Genomic DNA, 12,589 nt, shown 5'->3' on the forward strand with positions numbered 1-12,589 from the left:
TTTTTTTTGTCCTTCTTGGGTCCTTTACTTCTCTAAGGCCCTAGCTGAAACATCACCTTCTCAGAAAGGTCTCCCCGGCCACCCCATGTGAAGTCTGTGTTCTGTCCCCACTCCTTCCCACTTCAATTCTCCCTCGCATTGCCTTGTTTTCCCTCATTCACAGGATTAAATTATTTTAAGTGATTCTTTATTGCTTGTACTCCCCTCTAGACTGAGTTCTGTGAACTCGGAGACCACATCTGTTTTGTTTCTTCCTGTCTATCCAGCCCCTAGCACCACCTAGCACACGGAGGACTTTTTTCCATGAATGACTGACAGAATACATTGGTCAATATCAGGCTACTTTTCTCTTGCTCTTCTGACAAGAATAGCAAAGGGCCAGAAGTATAAACTGAGCAGAGCCTATAATGGTGTGAGGCTGGCAGAAGGCCATTTGTCCCAGGTCTCACATTCAAATCAGGCCCCACATCAGATTTTTGACCTTATCTCTGAATTAAGCAATCCATAGAGTTACAGAAATATGCTGACAGAATTGAAAGAGGAAGATAACCATCACACTCTAAATTTAGGTCCCGTGATTGGCCACAACTCAAGTAAATAGTACACAAAAATTAAATGTTGTGATTATACTATGAGTAGCACATTTCTATTAAGTTATATTTTTGTGTGGTGAGAACATTGGTTCAATGTAAACATCTAAAACATAATTTTTGAATCTGAAGTAATTTCTTTAGATTTAAAGAAACTAACTGCCTCAAAAGTGGAAGTTGCCTAGACCTATCTCAACTTCCATGAGACCCTGAAATGATATGTAAATGAGTGTTTTCTCCACTGGGATTAAATTATCAGAAACTATTATATCCATAGCATTTCTGTATTTACTCTAAGATATCAAGCATTTGCTATGTGCAAAATTCAATATTAGGTAGTGTCAATAAAGAGAGAAAATATATACAACCCTGCCCACAGAAGACCCACAGCAAGAACACCAATTATACACATTGAAGTGCTCAATTTGTTCTTTAGAAGATTAATCTGGAAAGAATGTATAAGTGTATAAGATGCATGGGACAATGGTGAAGATTGGATATATACAGGAGCCTCTCTGAGGGCCTGAACTCAGCTGGGATCAATGGGAATGAAAAGAGACATAAGACGTGAGCTACTGCAGAGAACGTTTTGGTGAACAAAGGCTCATCTTAGTTATGGAGGATAAAGTATTCAAGGTTTCAAATCTGTTTAACTTGGGAGGGAGTGGGAGGAAGCAGATCTTGCCTCAGTGTATCCACCTACCGTTGACAACACACCTCCACTGGCCCCAAGGCCTGATGCCTGTCTCTTCATTATCTCACTTGTGGAAATCCTTGAATCTTCAGGCCAAGAAAACCTCAAATTTCCACTTCCTCCAGCCCTTGTATTCTACTAACTGTGTCTGTCCCTATCCAGGATTTCCCCTTCTTCTGTCTGCCTGTGGTTCAGGACAACCCAACCCTCTCTTCTTCATGACCAGGGGAATTTTGAAGAAGAAAAACATCCTGTCTCCACTGTTTCTTTCCATAATTCCCTGCCTTGACTTGAACATAGGAAAGAAACCAGCAACATTTCTGAAACCACAATTTGCTTCTCTCTTTTTTATCCCTGGATCCTGAAGCCTTGTAGACACTGGTGCCCGAGAACCAGGGAAAGGACAGGTCAGGTTTCACCTCTGAGATGGGCCACTGCAGTGAACGAACACATATTAGGATGCACTTGTTCATGGCTGCACATGAAAGCCCGTGATGGAAAGGGTGTTGGGGATATGAGTGCTGGCTTACAGAGCCTGGACTCAAAGACGCAGTGGGTGTATGTGAGGGACTCTGGAAAAAGCTACTGGGGCAGAAGAGCTGAAAGAACCATTCTACTAGAGAACTGGGACCAAGATGAAAACAGATTTAATGTCCATATTGACATCTACAGCATCAGCTTGGAGGTGGCTAAGGATGAGGCCAAGTTAAGCAGGCAAGCCCAGCTCAAGTATCATCTCCTTCATAAAAATTTCCTCAGCCAGAGGTCTTTCTCCCTCTCTTCTTCTGAGGGGGGAACCATCAGTCAATGGCATTAAAATTCTAGACCCTTGTCCTGGGAGCCTCGCATTTACTGCACTCAAAACCACCTCCATTGACCATTTAGAGCCACCTCACCTGGGGTGGGGCAAGCTCAGGTCATGGCACTATATTCCGTATCTTTCCTGCCTCTTGCTTTGGGCTTCTTTTTCTTCCCACCTCTGTTTGAGTGGCCTATGAGAGCTATAGAATATTGATTTTCCATTTCCTCCACGCCCTTTTCTCCTTTACATCCCTGGGGCAGTCTCCCTGCTCTACTTTCTTATTTTCAGTCCCCAGACCTCCAGAGGTTATATGGGAAGATTATGAGTTACCCTGGTTCTCTGGCTGTTCTAAGCTTCTCTATTCTACCATGCCTCTCCCCCAACTCCAGTAAACTCTAACTCTCTTCTGAATGGAAATTGAAAGAGATTGAAAGGGAGCCCCAGGAGTGAGAACCTGTCATGCCCAGTTACAGTCTTTGCTATCTGCTTTAAGCCACTACCTTACAGTTAGATTCAACTGATTTCCCAATAGTAAGTGTGATTCTGAATGGAGGGGGAAAGTGTTAGGAATGAAATTAATCATGTAATATGTTTGAGTAGATAATAGTATTCATATCTGTGACTGGTTTTTTGTTTGGTTGGTTGGTTTTTGGTTTTTGAGTTTTTTTGAGATGGAGTCTTTCTCTGTTGCCCAGACTGGAGTGCAGTGGCTCAATCTTCACTCACTGCAACCTCTGCCACCTGGGTTTAAGTGATTCTTCTGCCTCAGCCTCCCAAGTAGCTGGGACTACAGGTGTGTGCCACTATGCCTGGCTAATTTTTGTATCTTTAGTAGAGACAAGGTTTTACCATGTTGGCCAGTCTGGTCTCGAACTCCTGACCTCAAGTGATCCACCTGCCTCAGCCTCCCAAAATGCTGGGATTACAGGTGTGAGCCATTGCGCCTAGCCCATAACTATGATTGTTTTTTGTTTTTGTTTTTGTTTTGTTTTTTGAGACAGAATCTCACTCTGTGACCCAGGCTGGAGTGCAGTGGTACAATCTCTGCTCACCGCAAGCTCCACCTTCCAGGTTCACACCATTCTCCTGCCTCAGCCTCCCGAGTAGCTGGGACTACAGGCGCCTGCCACCACGCCCAGCTAATTTTTTTGTATTTTTAGCAGAGACAGGATTTCACCACATTAGCCAGGATGGTCTCGATCTCCTGACCTCGGATCCGCCCACCTTGGCCTCCCAAAGTACTGGGATTACAGGCATGAGCCACTGCACCCAGCCTGTGATTGGTTTTTAAGAGGTCAGCTGTATTGGGAATTTTTGGAGGTATTCATGTGCAATCGGGTTCTCAGGGAATGGGATCTTTTTTCAGTCTTAGAACTATACCAACAACCCCTCCTCCCTGTTGGCAATCCACTTTGGTTAGGAAGGGCTGAGCATGCGGGACAGTTTATCTTCAGATTTCATGTCTAAGAAAATGTACATGTAGAACAGAATATATCACACTAGTAAGTAGCCAAATCCATGTATTTTAAATCAAAATTGAAACTATGGTGGCCGGACACAGTGGCTCACGCCTTTAATCCCAGCACTTTGGGAGGCCGAGGCGGGCGGATCACCTGAGGTTGGAAGTTCAAGACCAGCCTGACCAACATGGAGAGACCCTGTCTCTACTAAAAATACAAAATTAGCCAGGTGTGGTGGTGCATGCCTGTAATCCCAGCTACTCAGAAGGCTGAGGCAGGAGAATCACTTCAACCTGGGAGGCGGAGGGTGCAGTGAGCTGAGATCGCGCCATTGCATTTCAACTCTGGTCGATAACAGTGAGACTCCATCTAAAAAACAAAACAAAACAAGAAAAAAAAAACACCGCTATGGTAGATTTAGGCCTACAGACAATGGTGAAGACAAAATGTTGCTGTGATTAATCTAATGCCAGTACTAAGAAAATTCAAAGGTAAATTATAATGCACAGTCTGCCCAGCAACCATCTGCAGAGCAGCAGAGTGACAGGGCCTAGGACTGACACAAGATTGTTGTCTGGGACTGGATTGTGTAGACACAGAATTGTTGGTCTTCCACAGACTCATCTGTAAAAGGAGCATCCGGTCGATATTGAGGATGCACTTTTATCATATAAACAGTGCCACTTACCAGACAGTACCTAGAAGGGTGGGAACTGATGCAGGACCCAATTATGGCCCTTTTTTGAATCTAGTCTGTAAAGAAAAATCAATAGCAGAGGGAAATAGGGCTGGCACCAGCCTATTCCAATCTCTGCATATGGCAGGTTTCTTTCTGCTGCCTCCCAGTCCTTTCTGCCCACAGAGTCCAGTAAAGTGAGACTGAAGCTCTATTCTAGCACTACATTGGTTCCATTTCTGGACAAGGGAATTACCTGGCTGCACTAGCGCAGAAAGCCAGTTTTAGATGCTTAACAGCAACTCCTGCCTTCCCTCCCTCACCCATCCAAATCATAAAATACAGAGAAACCTTAAGATTGTGGATTTCTCTGTAAGTGATTAAAATCTCCCATCAGCAACTTTCGGACCACACAGTTTTTGTACATGTGGGAATGTATGTGACTGGGCTATGTCTGCTTGCTATGGACTGTGTTAGATGTGACAGGTACAAGTGACAGCTCTGTGACAGTACTCTTGTCATACCATGTGGATGATTAGTGATTAGGAGGCTATTTTAGGATAAAGAGGAATGCTCAGCATAGCAATATCTGTGGTGACAAGGGAGAACACTTTCAAACATGTCTGGGGGTCCCTTGGTTCCATATTTACATCTTTATTTCATTGTCTGAAGAAAGGAAGAGAATGGCAAATTCAAATGTTTACTCTGCCTCTCCAACTGTTTACCAATCCCTAAGAGACATCCCAGCTGTTCTCTTTCACCTTCTAGTAAAGAGGCTATTTTAATTAAGGTTGTTGACTAAATGCATACAATACAATATAATGACTCTAAACTGAGCTAAAAACAACAAAAGTAACCTTAAAAACAACCTTGTATGTGATAACTACTCTCAACTTGGGAAGACATGCACAGATCAGACAGGCTTTAAAGAGAATTTTTGGGAAACTTCTAACCCAAACCAATACTTACAGGGTGAAGAGTATACTACAGTAGCAAATATTTAATTTAAAAGTATCAGTATCCAACATCTCCAGTTGAATCCCTACATACATTTATAGTAGCTCATCTTTAATTTTTGTGCCATTAGTGTTTATTTCAGAAATAAAACCTGTCCTCTTGATCACTAATCACCCGTGTGTACAGCAAAAACACAATCCCAATGCTGTCACTTGTACCTGTCAGAGCCACTACAATCAGACACATCCCAGTCACATACATTTTTGCATGAGCAAAAGCTGTGTTCTTGTGATGAAATGATTTGATTTGAACCAGTAAGAATTTATATCCTTATAAAGCTATAAGCCGGTGGCAAGAAATTCTGTGTAATTTAGGGAAAGATTCATTCTTCTTAAGGCAACACTTGGCTATTTCAATTTTGGAATGATATTATATATAAAGTTGAATAATTTTATTTTTAAAGCAGTTTGTACAAATCTTTGCATTCCACCAGACGAATAAGCTTCTTTAATGGCATATTAGACAGTTTAGAAAGTGTATTAAACCTTTAAAGCTCCGAGGTCACATGTTCCTAGGTTCATTTCCTGATACCAAGCCTCGGTTTTGAGCTTCAAGCCTTAGGGAGCAGCTTACTCACACAGATGAGCATTTTGAATTTAGGCCAAAACAAACAAACAAAAAAGCCCACAGTTCTAAGCTCCTAACAAAACATAACGGTCTACCTACATCCCAGGCAAAAGTTTCCAAGAGACCCATAGCTAATAAGATTGTAACTTTGTGGCCGGGCGCGGTGGCTCAAGCCTGTAATCCCAGCACTTTGGGAGGCCGAGGAGGGTGGATCACGAGGTCAGGAGATCGAGACCATCCTGGCTAACACGGTGAAACCCCGTCTCTACTAAAAAAAATACAAAAAAAAAAACTAGCCGGGCGTGGTGGCGGGCGCCTGTAGTCCCAGCTACTCGGGAGGCTGAGGCGGGAGAATGGCGTGAACCCGGGAGGCGGAGCTTGCAGTGAGCTGAGATCCGGCCACTGCGCTCCAGCCTGGGGGACAGAGCAAGACTCCGTCTCAAAAAAAAAAAAAAAAAAAAAAAAAAAAAGATTGTAACTTTGTTCTGTGTTGCTCTTCATTGAAGGCATAATTCAATCGGAAGACAACTCAACTTGTCAAACCCGGACTTCAATATCCAGCAGCTTCAAAAACAGGAACAGTTGACTGGAATTGGTAGAATTAAACCAGAGTTATATAAGCAGAGGTCACTGGATAATGATGACGGGAGACGGAGTAACAGCAAGGCTTGTGGGAAACTGAACTTCATTTTAAAATATGACTGTGACTTAGAACAGCTCATAGTGAAGATTCACAAAGCTGTCAATTTGCCCGCCAAGGACTTTTCTGGGACTTCAGATCCTTATGTCAAGATCTATTTGCTTCCTGATCGGAAAACAAAACACCAGACTAAAGTTCACAGAAAGACCCTGAACCCTGTGTTTGATGAAGTGTTTTTATTTCCGGTTCCCTACAATGACCTTGAAGCACGGAAGCTTCACTTCTCTGTGTACGACTTTGACAGGTTCTCTCGTCATGACTTAATCGGCCAAGTGGTGGTGGATCACTTCTTAGACTTGGCTGATTTCCCCAGGGAGTGCATCCTTTGGAAGGATATCGAATATGTCACCAATGTGAGTCCAGCATTTCTTCATTTTGGTGGTGGGGGGCATCTTAGTTAGCAGGAAAACAGATTACTTACACATTATCTTGAGGACAAACTGTAAAATTCTTATCAATGTGCATGTAGCAATTATTTCAGAACCTCCTTGTACCTTTTCAGAAACAGGGTTTTAACAATATTGATTTTGAAGTTTCCAAGTATTATTCCATGCAAACATTAAAGAGGAACTCTCTTTCTTTTCTACTTTCAGATTCTTAGCTAGTCCCTAAGAGATGCAGGTGTTATCTATCCTGCATACCTCATTTTCTTTAGAGTTTTTCAGGTTGTTTATGCTAAATGCAACCCGGCATTCTATTAACCATAGTCTGCAGCTAAGAGACCATTGCCTGACTCTGAGAGCAGTGGGTACTTACCTGTGTTCTCAGGTTGGCTCAAGAGCATTTCCACTTCAACCCTACAAGTGGGAGTGGTTGAGAAGAGTTGGAACCACATTTTTGAATGTAAAACTCACCAAATCCAAGCTACAAGGAGGGAAGTCTGGAAAGAAACTATAGATAATGGCAAAACTAGTCTGTCGACAGTCACATCCAATTTAGCGCTCAGAAGAGAAGTCAAAGGTGCTGTGTAGTGGTACAATACATCTATGTCTACATTTTAAACACAAGATTTCAAAGATGATATTTCTACTCCATTTACATCCTTCTCATTATCCTGTTGAGGTGTATTGGCATTCCAGAAGTAGAAAGCAAAATTGAACATTCTTAGGTAACTCTGATATTTTAAGGCCGCTTGTTTCTTTCACCTGTCCAAATTCCCTGAGATAACTTTGTTAGTTCCTCTTCTTGGATATGAGATATTCTGAGGCCAGCGTAGCTCTCTTTCTCTGCCGTGGCATCCAAAGGGACCAAGCACCACTGTCCTTATTCAATTCAGACACTGATTCAGCTTGAGTCTGGAGCCTATTTAGTGAAAGACTAACCTCTGCCTAATGACCAAATAGCTACACCAGTACCCTCTTAGCCACTTTTATGAACTAGAAACTCACCCATGCTTTGGTTGCCCTGTGGGACACCTTCTCTCCACATGCCACAAGATTCCAGTGCCAGCTTTGTGCTGCTATCCAAATAAACAAAATGTAGCATGGGATTCTGCTGGCCTTTATCACAATGATGAGGAAAGAAAGGAGTTGGAGCTGGATTAGGTGCAGAGAATAGCAGCTGATGAAACCAAGGTGATTTGGGATACTGGGGAAGGAATAGATCTCCTTATCTTAAAAGATAATAATACACGTAAACCCAACAATGGATGCTGGGGAAAGCAAGGATTGTCTCCCAAATCCCAAATGACAAAGTCAGGAAGCAACATGAGAACGTTTAAAGAAACAAAATGGGAAGACTGCTTATACAAATATACCAATGGCTCAGGCATCACCCCCTCACTGGGGTATTTACTAAGTCTCTCTGGTTATGGGAGCTGAGACACTACCAGCTGCAGTGAGGTGCCTTGAACTTATGTCTCATCTCAGGTATGGTAGGGAGGTGTTGGTCACACCATCTAATGAGACATCAACTTACATTTTTTGACAAATGGATTCCATAAAATAGCTGGAGAGGTTATTAGGAAGTTCAGTGAGGATGTTGCTGAGAGTTGCCTTCTAGAGACTTTGTGGTGAGAGCAACACTGACTGCACAGTGGCTGATACAAATCTGGATAAGGCTGATGATCCCTGGTGGGAACGACTCCTAGGACAGGTTCCTGTGGACAAGAATATGGAGTGGCAGGTGGTAGAGACCTTCTGGCCCTGAGATTACTGCCATTTTAGCATTCTCTAGAGAGTAAGGTTTTCTTTTCCATTGTTGGAAAATCCTAGATTTCCATAAGGAGAATGTGAAATTATTTATCAAGGAGGAAAACCAATAAACCTATAGGCTTCAGATTTCTCAGTTGTTTCTTCAGGCAAACAATAAATCTTCTGAGCATTGATCTAGGCCTTTGGATGGCCACAGGAGAGGGTAGGTCCTGTCAATAAAATTACAGGCTATTTCATAGTCTGCCATATTTTTAAGTTCCATTTTTAAAAGTGTTATTTGGGGCTGTGGTTTTTTTGTCTTTTTTTTTTTTTTTTTTTTTTTTTTTTTTTTTTTTTTTTTTTTTTTACAGAGACTGAACATAAAGATCTGAGATTTGCCATGGTTCCCTCTTTATAATATAGAATGTATACAATATAGTAAATGTAATAATATGGATTAATGAAGGAATAATTAAATGAACAGGCCTGAGCCCACCATTTAGTTGAAGAATAGAACATTACCAGTACTTTTATTGACCTTCAAATTGTTCTCTATTACATTCCCTCTCAGTTCAGTCCTGCCAAGAGAAAACTACTATCTTTAATTTTACTTATATCATGATATTAAAAATACGTATGCATATAGATATGACAATATGGGTTTAGGTTTTGTCTATTTTGGCGTTTTATAGCTCTTCTTTGACTAGTTTTTTTCCATTGGTCAACATTGATTATGGCATTTAATAATAGAAATAAGTAGAGCAGCTGTGGCTTATGTATCTTCATTGCTATATAATATTCCATTGTATTAATATTAATATATGACAAATTAGCATTCTTGTATTGATGACGTTCAGGATGTTATTAGTTTTTCTGTGATCCTGAATAATATTGCAGAGATTTTTGTACGCATCTTTTGGTTCACATATGCAATCATTTCTCTAGGGTGTATCCCTGATAGAGGTAAAGTATACATGTGTTCAATTTTCTAGATAATGACAAAGTCTTTTTCAGTCATTTTCACATATCACAAATTGATCCTTCCACTGTTGAATTGTGATAATCCCTAGTGTTCCACTTTCTCTCCAACTCTTGCAATTGCCACACTGATTACAATGTATGTGTGTGCATGTATGTAAAATTATGTATTATTGGTATTTCTTCAGTTGCCTGGTTTGACCATCTTTTGATATGTTTATTGGTCATTCATGTTTTCTTTCTTGTGAAAATTCTTGTTCAGCACTTACTCTAGTATTTTCCTTTCCTTGTTGATTCACATAGGCTCTTTAAGCAGTCGGGATGCAAATCCCTTGTTGGGTGTGTGTTTTACAAACATCATCTCTCCATTTATGGCTGTCTTTGTATTCACTTTATGGTGTCTTTAATAAATAGAGGTTATGTTTAGTTTAATAAAATGTGTCCGTATTTTCCATTGTAAATTAGCGTATTTGTGTCTACTTGAGAAGTACTTACGTATCCTATGTCAGAAAGATATTTCTCCTATGCTTTCTATTAGAAGTGTTAAAGTTTTGTCTTCCTCAATTATGATTTTAATCCATCTAGAATGGAAATGTTTATATAGTATGATATAGGCATCATATATCAGTCAGCTTGGGCTGCCATAACAAAATACCATAAATTGGGCAGCTTAAACAGTAGATATTTATTTCTTAGAGTTCTGGAGCCTGGGATATCCAAGACCACGTTTCAGCAGATTCCATTCCTGGTGAGGCTCTCTTCCTGGAGCACCTTCTCGCTGTGCCCTCATGTGATGGAGACAGGAAGACAGCTCTGGTTCTAGTCTCTTTTCCTCTTCTTATAAGGACACTAATCCTACGATGGGGGCCCCACCCTCATGACCTCATGTAAACCTAATTACCTCCCAAAGGCTTCGTTTCCAAATACTGTTACAATCACACTGGGGATTAGAGCTTCAACATATAAATTGGGAGGGACAAAAACATTCAGTCCATAACATATCCATATTTATTTTTCTATATGGGTAAAAAATTTTCTGGCGTATTTTCCCAATAATATGCACTGTATGCTCTGTCCTATATAGATTTCTGTATATGCAGAACTTGTTTCTGGATTCTCTTTTCTATCCACTGTGATGTTTAACTATCTCTATGGATAGCACAATTTGCAAATTACTATTGTTCTATGATAAGCTTTAACATCTGGAAGGGCAAATCATCCAGCCTGCTTCATTTTTAGTTTAGCCCTGGCTGGTACTTGACTTTTCTCACACATTTTAGAATCACATTGCCAAGTTAAACGCTCTTTTTGGTATTTGGATTTATATGAAGTCTATTGATTAATTTATGAAAATTTTGTATCTTTACACATGACCATGGTATATCTCTCCATTTACTTATTCATTTACATATTTCTTCTTTAAAGTTTTTTATTCAAAGCTTATAATTTTCTACATTAAGATCTTGCACGAATCTTTTTAGATTTACTGCTAGGTATATTACTTTTTGTTCTTTTAAATGGTATCTTTTCTAAAATTTCATTTTTTTTTCTTTTTTTTTTTTTTTTTTTTTGAGGCGGAGTCTCGCTGTGTCTCCCAGACTGCAGTGCAGTGGCGCGATCTCGGCTCACTGCAAGCTCCACCTCCTGGGTTCACGCCATTCTCCTGCCTCAGCCTCCCGAGTAGCTGGGACTACAGGCGCCCGCCACCATGCCCGGCTAATATTTTGTGTTTTTAGTAGAGACGGGGTTTCACCGTGTTAGCCAGGATGGTCTCGATCTCCTGACCTCGTGATCCACCCTCCTCGGCCTCCCAAAGTGCTGGGATTACAGGTGTGAGACACCATGCCCGGTCTAAAATTTCATTTTCTAACTGTTGCTAGTGTATAGTTAAAACTATTTATATTAATTTATCTTCTATTTGGCAGTCTTGTAGAGCTCATTAATGCCTTTTTTTTTTTTTTTTTTTTTTTTTTTTTTTTTTTTTTTTGAGATAGCATTTTGCTCTTGTTGCCCAGGCTGGATGGTGCAATGGCGCAATTGAGGCTCACTGCAACCTCTGCCTCCAGGGTTCAAGTGATTCTCCTGCCTCAGCCTCCTGAGTAGCTGGAATTACAGGCACCCACTACCGTGTCTGGCTAAGTTTTGTATTTTTAGTGGAGACGATGTTTCACCATGTTGGCCAGGCTGGTCTCAAGCTCCAACCTCAGTAGATCCGCCAGCCTTGGCTTCCCAAAGTGCTGGGATTATAGGCATGAGCCACTGTGCCCAGCCTAGAACTCATTAATTCTTATAATTTGATTGTAGACTCTCCTGAATTTTCTTTGTAGATAATCAGTCATCTGTGAATTATGATAGTTTTCTTTGTTTCTTTCTAATCTGTATACCTTTTTTCCTTTTTTGTTGTTACTTAATGCACACACTAGGATTTCCAGTACAATGCTAAATAATAATTATGATAGTAGATATCTTTGACTTGTTTCTTATTTTAATAAAGTGTCTTTAAATTTCCATAGAGTATGATTTTAGATATATATATAGATAGATATAGATATATATCTATTTTTTTTTAATGGAGTTTCGCTCTTGTTGCCCAGGCTGGAGTACAATGGCATGATCTCGACTCACCTTAACCTCTGCCTCCTGGGATGAAGCAATTCTCCTGCCTCAGCATCCCAAGTAGCTGGAATTAGTAGGCATGCACCACCACACCCGGCTAATTTTGTATTTTTAGTAGAGGTGGGGTTTCTCCATGTTGGTCAGACTGGTCTCTAACTCCTGACCTTGGGTGATCTGCCCACCTCGGCCTCCCAAAGTGATGGGATTACAGTCATGAGCCACCATGCCCGGCCTTAGCTATATATATTTTGTGGATATGTTCACCATATTAAGAATGTTTTACTCTCTTCAGAGTTGAGTAAGCCTTTTTATTACACATAATTGTTTTATCATATGCTGTAATCTAGTGAGGCTTTT

The 12,589-nt window shown here is 40.7% G+C and overlaps 1 protein-coding gene across 2 annotated transcripts in view; it reads left to right on the forward strand.

Annotated features, from left to right (window-relative positions):
* Positions 1 to 12,589, forward strand: part of SYT9 (synaptotagmin 9) — a 229,336-nt gene that overhangs the window by 69,066 nt on the left and 147,681 nt on the right. For both annotated transcript variants that reach the window (XM_010361027.2, XM_010360966.2), the window contains exon 3: positions 6,313 to 6,859. In XM_010361027.2, coding sequence (XP_010359329.2) covers positions 6,313 to 6,859 — 547 coding nt within the window. The remainder of the gene's footprint in view (positions 1 to 6,312; positions 6,860 to 12,589) is intronic.

Source organism: Rhinopithecus roxellana, chromosome 15 (genome assembly GCF_007565055.1).
Source record: "Rhinopithecus roxellana isolate Shanxi Qingling chromosome 15, ASM756505v1, whole genome shotgun sequence".
NCBI classification, from domain to species: domain Eukaryota; kingdom Metazoa; phylum Chordata; class Mammalia; order Primates; family Cercopithecidae; genus Rhinopithecus; species Rhinopithecus roxellana.